The sequence below is a fragment of the Malaya genurostris genome, chromosome 1, assembly GCF_030247185.1.
Source record: "Malaya genurostris strain Urasoe2022 chromosome 1, Malgen_1.1, whole genome shotgun sequence".
NCBI lineage: Eukaryota > Metazoa > Arthropoda > Insecta > Diptera > Culicidae > Malaya > Malaya genurostris.
Genome location: NC_080570.1, coordinates 21,311,086 through 21,330,197, shown reverse-complemented (window position 1 = coordinate 21,330,197; position 19,112 = coordinate 21,311,086). Strand labels below are relative to the sequence as shown.

Genomic DNA, 19,112 nt, shown 5'->3' with positions numbered 1-19,112 from the left:
CATACGTAAATTATGTCAACCCATATTAAAAAACAAGTTTCGTTGAGTTTTTTCCCCGTTGTTTTTAACTGTGTACGTCTATTATGCATGCGTTTAAGGAAATCAATTGCATCTTATGTGATGCTCGAATTAGACGGAAGCTGGTCATTTAGATCGATGGTAACGTATGAAAGCCAGTACATCACGTGTCAGTGCTACCAGCAAACCATTCACAATGGCAAGTTTTGTAAGTAAATGGACAAAGAGACATATTTACCTGAGGAGATACTTCTTTTACACAAACTTTATGTAACCCCAGTACACTGAGGTCCTTTTTTATGCGGTCTTTTTTAAGCGGTTTTTTTACGCGACTTTTTTTATACGAATTTTCAGAGTTATGCGGTTTTTTATGCAAAGTTTCAGAGTTATGCGATCTTTTTTTATACGAATTTTCAGAGTTATGCGGTTTTTTATGCAAAGTTTCAGAGTTATGCGGTTTTTTTATGCGAATTTCAGAGTTATGCAGTTTCCCTTCTGCGGTCTTTTTTTATGCGAATTTTCAGAGTTGTGCGGTTTTTTTTATGTGGTACGTAAATTCGCATAAAAAAGACTTCAGTGTACTTCGAAGACAGAAACAAAGAACAATCAAAAACTCGCGTCACCGGAACTATCAACCGCTACCAATATACAAAAAACGAAAAACGGGAAAGGGGATAATTTTGACGCGTTTTGGCGGTTACGTCACTTATACCATTATATCTCCGAAACCGAAAGTCTTTTGATCTTCGAACTTGAGCAAAGGTTCAATAATAGCTTTCAAACGAGCTAAGCTTGTGGAAATAGATTTAGCCATTCTCGAGTAAAATGAGCGGCAAAAAAATCTTTGAAAAGTGGACACACTCAGACATCTTTCGATCTCGTCGAGCTGAGTCGAAAGGTATATAACACTATGGGTCTCCAAAGCTCCGTTCGAAAATCGGTTTTTCTATAGGTTTGTATAGCGAAAGGTAAATCTACTAGATCTTGAATAGATCTTCTTATCGTTCAGGAAAGTTCGAGAGTTGTCGGAAGAGTCGTTGCCGTTTTTTTGTATTCTCATCAAGTTGATTGTTGAGGCGTTCAATTTGTAGTTGTAGAAGTAGTTTTTTTTTCGACTTTGGTAGTCTGCACGATTTCGTGTAAGTCTAATCTTCTTGAACAAATTGTTGCCAGTATCGGCATGTGGCCAGTTGGTTTTCGTAAGTGATCTGTGACTTCCGTGGGTCCCTAGTGTCGAAGACCATGTATTATGAAACAGATCATTAGGGATGTGAAGAAAAAAGTATCGCACCCTTCGATTTCGACGGGAATGATCTCACTGCGTTGCGTCGTTCGTGTCATGTTCATTTAGTGAAGCGAATTGTGACAGCTATATTTGAGTGAAGCTACTTCTATCATTTTCAAAATAATGAATTCCACACAATTTCGTGTGTTAACATATCATTGCTTCTTGCTATTACTTTGCTGAATTTGAACGTGGTCGTACAGATACCGATGATAGTGAACGTTCTGGTCATCCAATTGAAGTTGTTACTCTAAAAATAAAAAAAAGGCGACTGGATAATGTCAGAGACATAACCGGATGACGTGAATACCAATAAAATTACTCGTTTAGTGTCTTTAGCTATAGAACTGAATTCTGAATTGTTATTGTTGATCACTGAACCTGTGTTTTGGAATTGAATTTGAGATAGGGTTTATGGTTCGGCACTGAATCCTATCACTGAACTATGGGCCTGGATTCTGATCCGCAGTTGAATTTTAGTTAAAGAAGCTCGGTCCAGCATTCAGTTTTCAGCTCAGAAATTCTGTTCTACAATCCAGATCCGGAGTATAGTAAAAAAGATGTCCGAATTTCGTTCTTGAACTTAGTTACATCACTACAATTGTTTGGAACTGAATTTCGTAATCGAAATCTGAACATGCATTCTGGTATAGAACTTTGAATCTGAACTCTGCAATGCAGCTAAGAACTGAATTCTGGAAATACATTTCAATTTTGGATCTGAGCTCTGTTCCTGGATTTTGGCCTGAGACTTTATTCTGAATTCCGGACAGACATTTGGGAACTGAATTTTGGTCGGAAGCCCAATTTCAAGTCCAGAATTAGGTCCCAAAATTCAAAGCATACAATCAAGATCCTGATCTAGGATTCAGAATTCATTTCCAAAATCTTGGTTCAGAATCAAGTTCTGAAATTCGGTTTCAGTTCCAGAGTTCTGGTACTCGATTCTTGCCTTGGATTCTGGACAAGAAATTGAATTTTAGATCTGACGTCAGGGAATGAAAAAAAATCAGATCTTGAATTCTTAAACTACATTTCAGAACTGAAGCCGTAAATTGAATTCTAGGTCAGTCAGAACTGAGCGAGTCAGTTACGAATGAATGAATAAAGCTTCAATTTTTACCTTCTTCACGTATCAAGCATTTTAGAAAAGGTCGAATCGTCAAATTGAGTGATTTGAGGTTACCGTACTACATATCATATCATTTTGATACGTTAATTAAAACCTGACCAAAAAGTTATCACTCTTCTAGAGGGTAAATTTTTAAATGATGCCTCCTAGTAAAGTAAGACGTATTCACGTATTCACGTGTGCACAAATTGGTTATATCTAATCGAAAACTGATTTTGCGTGAGATAGCTCAGGCCGTAAAGTAATCCAATGGCAGTGTGTTTACAATTATGCATGAACATTCAACCATGAGAATGCTCTTTGCTTAGTAGATGCCGCGTTAACTCAAAGTCGATCAAAAACGACAAAGTATTGATGATTCAGAGCAGTGTTTGGCCATGATTACAAGCAATAAATGAGGTGTTTTTTGCGACAATATGTGACAATGGATGAAACATGGATCCATCTTTTCACTGCAGAATCAAGACGATCCTCATCTGAGTGAACTGTAGCCGGGGAACAATGTCCGAAGCGTCAAAATGATGGAATAGTTAATTGCGAAGGTTATGACTTCAATACAATCAATAGCGAATACTAGATAGTATTGGGGCTCGAAAATACGACAACTGACTTGTAAGACCAGCTATGCATTGGACGACCAATCCGAGTTAACAGTCGATGGCAACGATGGTTCAATTGAACAAATTACAATTCGAATTGCTTCCTCATCCATGATATAGTCCAAATCTGGCCCCCAGTGACTACTGGCTGTTCGCTGATCTCTAAAAATATCTTAAGATAAATGACAAATTGATAGTTTAACTTTTGAAGGAGATTACATTGATTGAGAAAGAAACGATTTGCTGTATTTTTATTTTAGTCACACGATTTTTGAACGAGTAGTTAATTACTAGTGGCTACCGACAGCAAATGATGAAATTTAAAGTCAAATTGCAGCACGACAACGCACACAGCACAAGCAAACAGCAAACATGAATTCATAAGCTCAGGTTGGAACTTTTTTCACAACCCTAGTCATATTTGAGGTTGTCATGATCGACCCAATGCACATTGTTATGTTCGGAAGCTAAGTTTTTCGTATGGGTAAAACTAATGGTGTCTAAACGTGACGTAAATGATGATAGTAACAATCATTTGTGTGTAACAAACAAGCACATTGGTTTAGTAGTCTCAAAACACAGAAGTGAAATTTTTTAAGTAAAACAGATTTGCGAATTGTCACAAAAATCTGCCTAAATGGCATCTTTGCTCTCAGATCAACGTCGAAAATTTCGACCGGCAATCTAGCAACAGTGCATCAACCTATATGGCGACCAGGGATGCCAGGTTCACAGATTAATCTGTGTTGTACAGATTCTCAACTTTCTGCACAGATTTAAAAAATGTCACAGATTTCACAGATTTCTGGAAAAAATCATAGATTTTCACACATTCTGCAATCGATCACAAATTTTTGAACACCAAAAAATTGGAAAAGTGAGACCTTTTTTTTTGCTCACCAAAATGATATTGCTCAGCTATTTTGGTAAAGAAAACGTGCACAGATTTTGACCCCAGTCAGGTTTGATCACAGATTTTTGAAAAAAATGACCTGGCATCTCTGATGGCGACAGAGAATTTTCTCCTGCTTGAAGACCAACCAACATACATTGAGTACACCGGTGCTACAAACAACAACATCGGAAAATTGTACTCGAAAGCAAAAAGAATCGACCTGCCATGGATGCTTGTTCCCAGAATCTAATTTATTTAGTATTGCACTTATTGCACGGTTTGCTGAAAGCTAAAGATTACTTGTAAGCTAAATCCGAATGAGTGGTCCGAAATAATATTATCCACCGAACACTCGTAAGGTAGACCGTATGCTTACACCATGAGATGAACTTATTTAGTGTAGTGGAGATTCTGAAGTAGAGCCAATCCGGCGGAAGCAAATATAATCTGCTGATTCGAAATACCCGGCTGAATGCTTTTCTGAGAAATAATATATTGCGCATGCTCGTTCATCATTCCGCAGTTCAGTTATGAGAAAAGTTTAGACTGCTTAACCGCCGAATTCAGTTTTAGTTTTGTGTAATAAGTCAAAACAACCGCCAACTAGTGTTTTTGTGGAACTCCGGTAGAGTTTCACTGTCGACGAAAGAGAATTTTGGTTAGCAGTTATTACGGGTTTGTTTCAATTGGTATTTTAACTATTAACTCGATTCTTACTCGACTGTCAGTTTCGATTGAACCGATTGCCAAAGGTGCTTAAAGAGTCGTTGAATTTTTGCTCTCGTTAATCAATGTTTCTGAGTAAAAGTCAGGCAATGTGCGCCATTTTATTGCGTTCCAGCTAGAGAAATGAACGAGACTAAACAAGCGAAGTAGGCGGAAAATCGAAATTATTTCTGATGAAATTTTCTGAATGAACCAGACCGAAAAATACAAATTAAATTTATATCAGGGATAATTATTATAAATAAAAATTCAGTCCGATTGTTTTTTTTCTCATATCTAATTATTTTCCGGGGAAAAATCATTTGGGTTCTGATGTTGGACTGGAGGCCGCGCATGTATTTCGAATTCATGGAATTCGGAAAATAAATATCAGGTGTACAACTTTGCTTCCGCCGTTTTCCGATAGATGGCTGTACCGGCTGAGGCTGGTCAAAATACATAGATGATAATGCCTTTAAAGTGAGTGTGTACAGTGCCTAACGAATTGTCATCGCCGTTTCAGTGACAGTTGTTCTTGTTTTCGTATTACTCACGCTCGAAAATGTCTGTTTATGTGCCCAATTGTCGCCATTTGCGGGAAGTTTTACTTTTCTGTTACAATTTAAAAAAATGCAGCTGAAGCGCATCGAATGCTCTCAGAAACTTATGGTGATGCTGCTCTGAGTGAAAGAACGTGTCGGGAGTGGTTTCAACGTTTAAAAAATGGTGATTTCGAATATTTCGAATCGTAACCGGCGATGAAAAGTGGGCTCGATACGATAATCCTAAACGCAGAAAATCATGGAGAAAGCCCGGGCATGCTACGAAGGCAAAACCGAATATTCGCGGCGCCAAAGTTATGATTTGTGTTTGGTAGGATCAGCTCGGTGTGATTTACTACGAGCTCTTAAAACCAGGTGAAACCATCACAGGAGATAGCTACCGAACGCAACTGATGCGCCTTAGTCGCGCGCTAAAAGAAAAACGGCCACAATATCAAGAGCGACATGACAAAGTCATCCTCCAACACGACAATTCTTGGCCTCACGTCGCAAAAGTGGTCAAAAAGTACCTGGAAACGCTGAAATGGGAAGTCTTGCCCCACCCGCCGTATTCCCCAGATATTGCCCCTTCTGACTTCCACCTATTCCGTTCGATGGCACACGGCCTGGCAGATCAACATTTTCAATCCTTCGAAGAGTTGGAAAAATGGATTCAGGAATCAGGAATCAGAACAAATTGGCTCAAATGGCACGTTCCCCTTGATATTTGGAGATTTGTGCCTTGCCATCAATTTGTTTTTAGCATCATTTTCCCGATATATAAGAGGGAAGGATTGAAAGGAAATGGTAAGGGTTGGACTGGGAGGATGGGAAAAATTGACGACACAAAAACACATAAAAGCAGAAGTAAATTCTGCACCCCTAAGGGATGCTGAACAATCTGCTGAGGATCACATTTAGTGGAAGCAGAAGGAACCTCTACGAGGTCCCGAACAGTCTGCTGTTAATAAAACCTCCAACCCCCGAGAGGATTTAGAGATCTTACAAAAGCGACACCATTCTCGGAAGAATGCAGAACGACTCGCAGTATGTACGAGCAGAAGTAAATTCGGTACCCCCCACAGGATGCCAAACAATCTGCTAAACCCTATTTAAGGTGAATACAGAAGGGATTCATTCACTCCAGGAAGAACGATGAACCCTTTTGACTATAGCTCCTTACCACATTGGGTGAGAAACGAGAGAATATCCTTCAATTTTAGCTCCGCATACACAGACTCAACCATGTATGGAGAACCAAAAACCCGGATACGTAGCTGCGTCAATGCGGGACAGTTACATATCAGATGATATGAAGTACCATAATCGCATTCACACAAATCACACGAATAATACTCAGCACGTTGAATAGTAGCCATGTGATAATTGAGTTTGCAATGTCCAGTCAGAGCTCTGACCAGAATACTGCAATGATACTTGGAGAAATGCAGTAGACACTTTGACATTTTCAGATTTAAATCTGGTAGAAATGCTTTTGTCTGAGCGCAAGTTTGCAAGCTGCGCCAGTAAGACGGTATGCACAAGATAATGCTTCTTGTTTTAGGAACACATGTAGTGGTTTAATACACAGTAGCGCCTCTAGAGCAGCATTAGGAGTTGTCGTGAATGCTCCTGTCATCGCCATTAGGACCATCCTTTGGAGATGATTTAGCTTCGACTGAACTGTCGCGACTTCTCCTTTCTGCCACCATACAAGACAACCATATGCTAAAATTGGTCTAACGATAGTTGTGTAGATCCAATGAATATATCTGGGTTTGAGTCCCCATGATTTTCTAAAAGCTCGTCTGCATTGGCCGAAAGTCATGCAAGCTCCTCCAATCCTGAAGTCAATGTGAGCAGACCAATTCAGTTTTGAGTCAAGAATAACCTCGACGTATTTAACTTGATCGACCACAGTGACCCCTGAACCAAAGAACTGCAACGGATGAGCTCCTGTAATTATCCTACGATGAGTGAAAAGCGCCATTGATGTTTTGCCCGGATTTACAGATAATCCAAACCTGACAACACCATTGTTCAACAGATTGCTGCATTAAATCAAAGAGAGTGTTAATGCTTATACCGGTCATCAATATATGATAATCGTCGGCAAAACCATAAGTCGGAAATCCAAGGTTACCGGCTTACCTGTTTGGTGGACTTATACCATCGGTACAGGTGAACCGTAGCGTTATTCTTAGCCAGTTGGGAAACCGCTACCGACACTACACGGCTATCTAGGCTGCTTAGAGAGGGAAGTTGACATTGTTGGTCAACTTCCATGGATGGCCGAGCAGCCGAAACGCTGGAAACGCTGAAATGGGAAGTCTTGCCCCACCCGCCGTATTCCCCAGATATCGCCCCTTCTGACTTCCACCTATTCCGTTCGATGGCATATGTTTTGCATATGTTATAAAACTAAATATAGATTACGTTATTCGTCTTATTTAGCTGCAGTTAATGTACATGTTTTTATTCGAGGTGCAGATGTTGCTTAGGCGATGTTTCACGTTCTTGTATCGAAGTGCTAAAGCGCTGATTTTAAGTTTGAAGTCAACAACGACGGGACACCCATTCATCATACGATGTCAGAAGTCATCTTTGGATCCAAGATGGCGGCTTTCGGTTCTTAGAAATTATTCAAAATCCATCGATATGTGTATTTTTTTTGTAATGGGTATGATTAGTTGGTGTCAAATATCGATGTCAGAAGTCAGTTTTAAATCCAAGATGGCGACTGTCGGTTCGTAGAAAATCTTCAAAACCCATGCAAAAACAATAAGGTTTATGAATTTCACAAAGATTGAAAGCCGTCATCTTGAATTTCAAAATGACTTTAGACAATCGATATTCGATATTCATTCATCATACCCGTGCCAATACCATTCATATAGCGTATTAGGATTTGGTTGAAATTTGTTTTTAAAACCTCTCTCATCTCAATGGATATCGTCAAGTTTCAGTGAAAGTTTGCTGCAATAATCGTGAGAGTTATTTTGAATGAGCGATTGTCATGTCATTATTATTTATGATTTTAAGGAACATCACTGTAGTGATATTGAACTGGATAAGATTTTGCCCTTTAATTCCCCGGTAACCAATAAGCACATACTAATGCCGCATTTTGACAGCAAATAATCGTTAATTGGCATTTCAATTGCACATGAGACTAAATGCAGGCCGACTTTGGCAAAACATATGACGACTATTCATATTTAATGCTGATTTATGGCTAGTGTGCATTCTGAAAACTGAATTATGATTGATTTACAACAGATAAGCATTCAGATATAGAGCTATAAGCATTTTTGGTGCGCATAAAAGGCTATTTTAATGCCATTATTAGTGCCTACTGGATACCTGGATAATCACAAGTGATCATAATTATCACTGATTTTGCGGATAGTGATAATCGATTTCGAAAATCGCGAATTTAGCTTTTTGATATTGTAGCAACACTGGCCCTTAGTACCGGTGTCACTACACGGTGAAAACAAAGTGAAGTGTTTGTGACCCTTATTATGAATATCACCTCACGGTGGAAATCAAGTGAAGTGAATGTAGATCCTTATTACGGAAGTCGCTTCAAAGACAAAAGTAATTACTTGAATGAACTTGATGTCATTATATAAACATCACGCCACAAAAATTGTGTTGAAAAAATTAGTTTTTTTCCACCACAGTGATCAATGGTAATAGGTAAAATCAAGTGAAGTGACATGTAAGTGAAGTGAATGTGAAAGTAGAAGTGAGAACGGTAATAAGGGCCACGGTTTTTGTTGATTCTATTGTTTCGGACGTACTTAAGCGGGCTATTCTGTCGATTGTCTTCACTGAAGATCGAGTTAACTTATTTATTGAGAAGAAATCGTTTATTGTCGAGCTCTTCTATGAGCTATCCAAAATTAGCTCGTTATCTAGCCAAACTTTGACTTGATCGCAAAAAAAGGTAGCGAGCATTGCCAAAAATTGCCATCACAATACTGTAGACAATCTTACATTTACCCAAATATTGAGGTCATTACCTGAAAATGCGGAGATCTACTTTAGTTGAGTTTGGCTAGGTTTCAACCCAAAATTAGGTAACGGCTGGTAAGAGTGTTAGACACTAGCTGAAAGCTAACTGATTGTCTTCTATTGAATGTTATTCGAGTCGAAGTTTCGGTTCCGGAGTTACGGTTGTAGTTGTAGTCAATATCTTTTCGTTAAATCAAATCAATTGACGTGATGTTAATTTCTGTTTTATTAATTAAGTAATCGAAAACACTTATCAAAGAAACACACGGTAAAAAAAATCTGATCAAAGCAGCAGTAGTTTGCCCTTTGAAGTGACAATTAATTGATTGAAATTTATTTGCTTTTTGTCAATTCAATGTGGTTCCCTCGATCCACCATCAAAAGTGTTTAAATTACTTGTATTGAGAATCGATTTGAGTTGTTTCCTTTTTAAAGGGAAAGTATTGATTTTACGGTGGCGGTGCTGGTAATGACAAATACACAAATCTGCTACTTTCCGCTTTACAAATGGCTCTCAGTTCGGTTCTCTGTGTCCTATGTAGGTAAACAATTTACAGCACGATGGCAGCAGTAGGCCTTGAACCGTATGTGACACACTGTATCTTGTCATCGATATGTATTTTGTGTCATTACAAATAACAAACCGGCTGCCGTTGAAACTGCACACTTGAAACTTTTACCGAACAGTTTTTTTTTTGCTGTTCTCTCGACTAATTGACGTAATTCTCTGCTGGTTGTTCGATCGACCATGTTCCTGCCATGGTTCGGTTCTAATTGCCGTGTAATTCCCATCGATTTGCATTGCAACTGCAAATGTCGAAATGTCACCGACAGCTGTCATCGGGTGCAGCAAGCCCCTATGTAATTGGTTCGGTGAAGCAATGTTCCTGCATAAATTAACTTCAGAACCAATCGAATGATGATGGCACTTCTTTCTCGTTCGTTCGTTTCACGTAGGAGCATCAGCCTATTTACGTAATTATATTAACTTTCAACATTGAAAATCACATTGGCTAGCGACGTAGGTTTCCGTTCGAGAGCTTGACGACTAGTTTGGTCGACAAATTGGTTTCGATAGCTTTTGTTCCGCATTCAGGCCTGTTGAATTCTATTGTCAAATATACTATTTTTATTGAAATAAATCTTTTACATCACTATCAATCATCAATATGTTGATTAATTTCCGACACGAGGTACCTCTAATCAGATTAAATCAATTTCCCTGTATCATTTCGTCCAGTGCCTGGACGAAGTCAATCGTTGTATCAAAATGGTGGCTCTCGTTTCGGACGCAAAAACACAAGAGCATTGTATTGTATTGCTTTTCAGGACTGATGCAATAGTATTTATGATGATTGACAGCATAATTCAACAATTGTGAAATAAATAATCAATGTAATAGAGTGCTGTTTTGAATATTGAGTTCGTAGGGAAAGCCAGGAGGGCGTATTCCTCGTTGACACCTCTAAATTAAATTTAAAATATTTGATAGAAAATAGAGCCAAATCCAAAACTATGAGTAGATATAACATTTTAACAGTATCGTTGTTTTCAATGTTTTATAATTAAGCTTATTAGTGTAAATGATAGTGTATCGAAACATACACGAACAACGTTAATTACAGACATTGTTTCCGGCTGAAAAAATATTGTCATGTTATGTTAAAACAGCCTCCGGAACTACTAACCTTGCGAACACGTTGCCACGCGGTACGAAATCCATTCCGCGGGACAGATCCACATCCGACTGCTGCCAGAAGGTATGCAACGTGTTGGCCGGAGCACCCTCCGATTGGACCGTGATTCTCGTGATAGAAATTCCCTCGAACTCGAGCTGAAAGTGAACAAATGAAGGAGGGGGGGAAATCCGTCATTTCTGGCTTCGAACTGATTACATACGGTATTCGACTTTTGGTTAACAATAACACTTAAGGAAGCTAATACCATTGGAATGGAATAATATTAAATAAATTAATTGGAACCAATCGGCGTCATTCTGGTTCTGGACAGATAGTAGTTGGATTAGTGCAACTAGTAGTTGGGGTTCATTGAAGTAGCTAATGAACAGATCGTCTTAGCTTCTTGGTCACTAAATCCGTGCTTTACAGTCATTGAATTATCAAAAGCGTGCCGAGAGTTAATTATTCGCTTCACTTAACTGTTTATCTTCATTTTCGCCATGATTTCACCGTGGACCATCCATTCGAGATCATTTTCTCGGGGATGTTTTCCACGGTCCCCTCACGCGAAGCACATATCTAAAGGGTGAACATAAGTTGGCTAATTGGACAGAAAAAAAACCAATTTTTGCACAGTTCCTCTTTGAGATGTAATATCTACATCCTGTAAATTTTGTGAGAGAAGTGAGACCAGTTGAGCACGTTATTCGAGCTTGCAATGTGTCAATTCCAATCAACATTGCACGACATACGACATCGGCTGTTGTGGGTTGCTCTAGGACAACCGTAATGATCGAACAATTACTGGGATTTAGAATCATTCAATTGATGTTACGTCAATTAGCAAAAATTGGCAGTGGACGTAGCATTAATACGGCATCATCTTTTTTTCCGGATTACGTGTTCAATTTGAAGATAAATCAACAAATGCTAGCAGTGGTCTTTTTTGTTTGCTCTGAAAGTGCCACGACTTTTGCTCCAGAAGTGCCACGACGTCGTTAAAGTACAGCATCAATATCAGGGGTACAAGGTGACTTCCTTGTGGGACTCCTGATGGAAGTCCAAGCTTCATCGGAATTGCTCCGTTGAATTAATTAAGAAACATATTCCAAAGTTGTCTTCTAATAGATGCCTTGGCAGGAGTTTTACTCCGGGAAATGCTATAATTTAAATGTCTGAATTAGCATTAAACTACCGCATTTGGCTGACTATTTTTTCTTTACACTCGGTACCTCCAATGCCAAAATTTGCTAGACCTAATGCTCTTTCGTTCAACACTAATTTGGACGAATTTAGCTTCATGACACTACCCAAGCAGCAATCCGTAACTAGTTCTGAGCTTGAGCTTGAGCAACCACCCCTGGTTGCTACTCCGTTACTGATCGGGATTAGCTCAAAATTGTATAGGGAATTTCCGACCTGGGACTAGCAAATCCACCAGGCCCGAACGTAGATCATCTAAGGAATGGGAAGGGATGTTAGTCCAACACTTGTTGTTACTGGAGGCCGTATATACTACTGTGCACTCCAAAAGTGATATGGGAGAAGGATATTTGTTAGTAAAAAATTCAGTAATGTTTATTATTTCCTCTTTATGATTTTAATTATTTCTTAAAATTATTAATTGGTTATATTGGTTGATCTGGGCAACCGGATACCGAGAAAAAATTGTTAATTTATTAAACAAAAAAGTATTTTTTTTTACTATTTGTTCAATATACCGATACCGATATACCGAAGCTAGACGGAAATTGATCTGTTGAATGAAGAGATAATTTAGTAAAATAGAGTAACCAGAAGTGAAACGTTGAAAAAATCTGATAACTGAAAGTGAAAAAGAAACTCCTGCAATTGTCACCTTTTACGACATGGAAGCAGGAACCCAGTGGATCTATTCTTGGCTCATTTTGGTCCGCCAAATTCCACACGGCATCTAGGCTGGTACTGTCCGGAGAAAGCTAATAGGTACTATCAATAGCCTAATGGACCCCAGCCCCTATAGCAATCCGCGATAGATTTTGATACGACTAAGTCCAAACTATGTTGAAACAAGAGCACGAACATCTTTTTTATGTTACACTGGTTAAAACAAGAAGAAACCTTCATAAGAAAATTAATTACTAAAAAGTAGTTAAAGTTTCCAATCACCACATCTTTTTGAACGAATGATCATTTATAAGTTATCGTTACTTAATTGAAACATATCTTTAATTACAGCTATTCTTTAAGTTACTAGTTGAAAATAAGTTTAATTTACGTTGCCAAATCATTATGAAACCGTAAGCGCATCTACAAACCGTTACTGCGAATTGATGTATCAGTAGCTTAGATGTTACAAGATTATAACATACAACTTCTGCATTTAATCAGATAGCTACCGGCTGTTTTTCGCAACGTAATGATAACGAAAATACAAGAAGAATGCATCCAGAAGAGCTTAAAGCTCCTTCTCCGGTCACACGAAGGTGTGACTCTATGTTGGCCGAATTTGGCATGGTGCCATTTCGCGAAACCGGTGATAGAGTGGTATGAGGCCAACGTTTTTGTTTTTTTTTGTCGAAGGAGTCAAATTCGCCAGAACATCGTCCAATACAAAAAATCTGGACGAATATTATGGCGCACAGCATTTAATGAATAGTGTTGAATCCATGATGCGGACATTTAGTCTATAAGATGAGGTCGAATGATTGTTAAACCCCTGACTTTACCAAAAGGTAATAATACAAGCAATGGCCGTAAGCTAATATATCAATAAATGACAAGTCGTCACATACTCAAATTTGTGTATATATGTACGTGCAAACCTTCTACAGCTATCTCTATGATTTGCTTGATTTAACAGTCATTTGCGTATATGTGCGTACAGTAAACAATTTCCGTAATAATCTGTCAACTATGAAGTTCGTGTAGTAGTAAGTTTTTTTTGTGTGCTAAAGAATATTCAACTAGCTCAACTTCATCGAGAGTTTATCGATCTACTGTAATGAGTGAAAGATATTTTGGTATTGTAAATTGTATAATAGATGAATGAATGTTCATGACGAAGACCAGAATGGTAGTTCCAGTATGCAAACCGATGTAATTATTTCATTGATGGAGCAAAAACTGCGATCTAACCATTGGTTAACAATGAGTGGCCTGGTTGATGAATTGCTTCACTCTGGGTCTGGCCGCATTACAATCTACACTTTTGTCAGCGGGTCAATCTACTAGTTCAATTCGCAGGCAGTGAGCTTCTAGGAAGCTGGTGCACGATACGAACTACGTATAGAAGTGAATTGTGATGGTGTGGAGAAGTGAAGTCGATTTGCAGGAAACTAACTAATTTCATATGACTAAATGGTCCTTACATTTCGAGTGAGCATCGTAATAGCGAAAAAGATGTGTTATGTGCTTGGTTTGACAGCACACTCTTTCGAGTTAGTTAACCACCAAGCAATCACTGTACCGAGCCAAACTAGTTAATTCGTTTGGAGCGAATGCTGCACGATCACAATACTAAAATACGATTCCGTAATTTCACATCTCGACAACGCTTGGCCCCCTTCGGTTCCGACGACTTAGATCAAAAGATTTATTTCTAAAACACTCGCTATACAGTCTCGACTTGGCGCCATCCGACTACCATCTTTGCGGAATATGGTTCATATCACTTGAAGTAAGAAAAAATTAACTTGATTTTTTTCTGGGATTCAAACGACAACAATTTTGGTTGATCTAGAATTTACAAGTTGTCGAAAAAAAAGTAAAAAACATACACTGAGGTCTTTTTTATGCGGAGGATATGTCCCGCGTGAAAATTTTTTTGATACTAAATGTCTTAGAAATGCATGAAGGTGCGAATCTGAAACGGCCTATGCTTTATTCACCCATCAGAAATCATGTGAAATCCTCGTTCGTATATCTCATTGATTGACACATGAGCGATGATCAACATTTCTACTTTCGCAGTATACTAAGGTCTTTTTTGATGCGGTTTTTCCTGCGACTTTTTTATGCGAAGTTTCAGAGCTATCATTTCATCAGTTTTTCATGCGAATTTTCACAGTTATGCGGTTTATTTTATGCGAATTTTGAGTTATGCGGTTTTTTATGCGAATTTTCAGAGTTATGCTTTGTTTATACGGCACGTAAACTCACATAAAAAAAGACTGTGTATTTAACATTTGTTTGCAATCAATTTTATACTCGATTTGAAATTTACAGCAATTTGTTTGGCATTTTCGTGATATCGTCGATAAATGAACACATCTATTTTCTATGCTTAACTTTCAAAGTTATGAGCTTAGATAGCTCCACTTGTAAGCGAGCATGCACGAGGAATTTCACGTGGATAAGCCAAGGCTGTCGTACTGGAAACAGCAAGGACCGACATTCGTTTTGCCTTTCTCTATAGAAAGGTATTAGGATTGCTGGAAAACCGACTATCGAACGGAGCCTCGGAGATCCACAGTGTTAGATACCATTCGACTCAGTTCGACGAGATCGAAGAATGTCTGTGTGTGCATTTTGCGAAAAAATGTTGTTTGATGAAGTCGTTTATTGCAAATTATTCATAGCATAATTGACCTACATTTGACGACCTTCGTTAGGATTTCGCGCAAAATTCTGAGTTGGCAGCATATAGACTTTATAACAAAAAAAACCATTTACTCACTTTGTTTTTCCAAAATTGATTTAACCATCTTTTGAAAAGGACTGGACATTTTTATCAATTTTTTGCAAATAGTTAGAGTATAGAAATGACAAATTCAGGGAAAAAAGGTTTCTAACACAAACTTTTTCTTTCTCAGCAAAAATCGGGCAACTGGTAATAGGGTATTAGAATAAATTTTCTCAGTTTTTTTTTTCAGAGTCTTTTATTTGGTTTTCAATAAAAGACACGGCATAAAAACTTCAGTTCGAACAAGAAATAGCTTTCGTTTGGAAAACTGTTTTTCCCTTCAATGTACCCATCGTTCAATGTATGACTTAATCACTTTCCTTGGGACAAAATTTTATCAAAATCAATGATAAGGATTTTTTTTCGAGAATAACTCCTTGAAAAGAGTTGGTTAAAAATGTTTATCCCTTTTCAAAAGACTGTTTCGGGAGGAGTTTGAGCCTCTAAACCGCCCCCGCTTTCATGGCAATCTTTTATATAAGCTGGAATGATTGCTGAACAACTCTGATGTTTTACACTATATAAATTATTGTTCACAGTTGCAAAATTTTAAGCTTTGTGCAGCTGTTCGAATTGTATTAAGACTGAACTTATTCGTTTATTTAATTGCATTTCCTGAACCCTCTTTCAATATTACTGTTTCTTGTGTGGTTGTTTGCAGTAATTTAGAAGATTGATATTTTTAGTACATACGCCGTTTTTGAAAACCCGAACATGAGAGGATCACAATGTTTAATCAAATGTCCTACATGGTGGAAAATCAGTTGCAAAATACTTTTCTTAGGTTTATAAGTAACTACATTCAATCCGTGACTCACCTGTCGTTTCGTGTACGGGGTAAGCTTGATCTTGTGCTCCTGGAACATGTCGTCAATGAACGAATGCCACCGGTAGAACACCGGGTCGCGCATCGCCGTGGCTACATCGCCCATCACGCCGAACGACTCCAGATGCCGGTGGTCCGGATCGTGCGTGTAGGACAGAAATACGTGGCCGGCATTGTGCATGTCGCCGTACAGTTGTCGATTCGGTGATAGAATCGACGATTCCACTATGTTACCCAGAATGTCGATACCCTTTTCTTCGTCCAGCGAGATGCGATTGCCGGATTCGTCCACGACGTAGCCTTGATGGATGGCTTCGTAGATGCGATCGATCCACCGTTCAACGTCCGCAACGTCCTGCTTGATTTGATCCACCTCACGGTTTAGGTCCTTGATAACCGCATTGTCAACGCGTCCTGGCCAGGTACGACTTGCCACCAACGAATCTAGCTTCGGAAAGTAACCCTCAGCAATCGGTTCACGAAGATTGTTCAATCGCTTAACGCGCTGCAGACGATTGCAGAACCGCTCGAAGTTATACCGAGCGACCAGCTGCGAATGCATGTAGTAGAACAGCTCTCCTCGGCGATCCTTGTCCACGATGGCCCGATTGGAGGCATCGAACGGATAAACCAGATGCCAGTGCCAGTGGTGCAAGTTGACACCGATATCCTCCCGGAAGTACCACAGCCGGTGTTCGTCGTCCAGATCGGATGCCGTAAAGTCTTTCGGAATAACGATCGGCATTCGCATTCCCTCCGGCACAACGGTAGCTTCTTCGCGAACTTGTTCGAAAACCTTCGAATCGATGTACTTGTCCGGAAAGACCTCCACGATCGACGGCAGATCGAGATCTTTGGTATCGCGACGATGCAGCAAAGCCACCGACAATGCATAGTTGAACAGGTACGGGTTGATCCGATCCCGGGCGAACACGGCACAGCTCTGAAGATCCTCGATGTTGCGCATCCCTGCGGATAGGTGGATGAAAGGAAAATTCGTTAAGCATGAACGTGAGTTGTTTAAAGGTAGTCGAACTTCGGAGTCTCGTTGCGTCATTCAACATTGAGTTGGTCTTCACCAAACGAAGAACTCAGTAAGTTCCCTCCTGTAGAATTGGCTTCAGAAATCTTAGTGAATATCGAGTGAATAGTTGACAAGGGACGACGCATGGTTGACAAGGAAAGACGATACGAGCGGCTCGGAACAGCGTCCGAATTAGTTCAGACAATTAAAGAAGAAATAAAACGAGTTCAGAGAACAGGACGGACTAATCAGCAATCAACACGGCAATTCGAATCCACCAATCAATGTTAATGTTAATTTTACAATACACTAAGAGTTAAGTTTTCAATCATTTGAGTGAAAATAATTCTTTTGACAGCACTCTACGTAAAATTCTGATTACCAATCGAATCGAGTTATTTTTTATGCACTTGCGCTTTCAAAAAGAGCAAATTCTAAATTATTATAGTAAAACTTGTTCCATATCAACAAACAATTTTATATGAGAGCGAAATGTGAGCTAGTATAATAAAAGCACGCATCGAACTTGTATATTGAATAGATTCTCTTGAACTTGAACTCTACTTAAAAAAGAAACGAAAGTTAGGTTCCCTAAAATCTGTTTATTTACACAATTTTAAGTTTCAAGTTTTCATGAAAATATTTAAAAAAAGACTAACGAATGAACACCGGAAATGAAAATTTGCGAAAAAGTTACCACAGGTCCGGTACGCGTTCCCGTAACTTTTTCCTATACGGTGATATCGGTTTTGCCTAATGAACTTTTATCCTACATGTGAAACACATAACACATTGAAAATAATGTGTCTAAAAACACATACACCCTTTTCAAAAAATAGTCTTGTCAAAATTTTGCCATTTTTGGACGATTTCTACAAACTTAGGCTCGTTGGAAAGTTACTTTTTAGTCATTGATCAAGTTTGAAGATCAAATGGCTGTGACTTCTGGTTCCGGAGATATGATGGCATAAGTGATGTAGCCGACAAAATACGTTGTTGTTTTACCGCGCAATTTTTTCGGAGATGACAACTAATTTTCTCAAACTTAGGCTCGTTTGAAAGCTACTGTTGAGTTTTGGATCAAATTTTATAATCGAATAGCTAAGACTTCCGGAGCTTTGATGGTATAAGTGACGTAACCGTCAAAATGTGTTGTTTTTCACCACTCGATTTTCTCAGAGATGGCTAAGCCAACTTTCTTGAACTTAGACTCGTTTGAAAGCATATGTTGGGAAATTGATCAAGTTTGAAAATCAAATGGCTGTGACTTCTGGTTCCGGAGCTATGATGATACAAGTAACGTAACCGACAAAACACGTCGTTTTATTCTACCGCGCAATTTTCTCGTTGATGGCTCAACCGATTTTAACAAGCTTAGGCTCGTTTGGACACTCGATTAGTTTCGAAGGTCAAATCGTCACTTTTGGTTTCGGAGATATAATGGTATAAGTGACGTAATCGACTAACTGAACTTTCCTCATTGGCTTAACCTTCTCGAAGAAATCAACTTAGGCTTATTAAAAAAACTGCACTGTAGTTTCTGAACAAGTTTGGAAAATTTATGTCGAGCATTGTCGCTTCGGAAGATGTAATCATATATATGACCTAACCGACAAAACATCGTGTTTTTTAGTGTGTCAAAATTTCGTGACGATGCCTGAATAGAACTCGAAAGACTTAGACACGTTTTAAAGCTACTATTAGGTTATTCGGTTGATAAGCTC

The 19,112-nt window shown here is 38.8% G+C and overlaps 2 protein-coding genes across 3 annotated transcripts in view; one reads left to right on the top strand and one right to left on the bottom strand.

Annotated features, from left to right (window-relative positions):
- Nucleotides 1–19,112, top strand: part of LOC131434481 (tachykinin-like peptides receptor 86C) — a 226,124-nt gene that overhangs the window by 91,689 nt on the left and 115,323 nt on the right. The window lies entirely within an intron of this gene.
- The window catches only part of LOC131434474 (phenoloxidase 2-like), a 42,273-nt gene that overhangs the window by 11,830 nt on the left and 11,331 nt on the right, over nt 1–19,112 (bottom strand). The window contains exons 2-3 of the mRNA XM_058601213.1: nt 16,357–17,333; nt 10,885–11,030 (exon numbers count right to left, since the gene is read on the bottom strand). Of these exons, the coding sequence (XP_058457196.1) occupies nt 10,885–11,030; nt 16,357–17,333 (1,123 nt within the window). The remainder of the gene's footprint in view (nt 1–10,884; nt 11,031–16,356; nt 17,334–19,112) is intronic.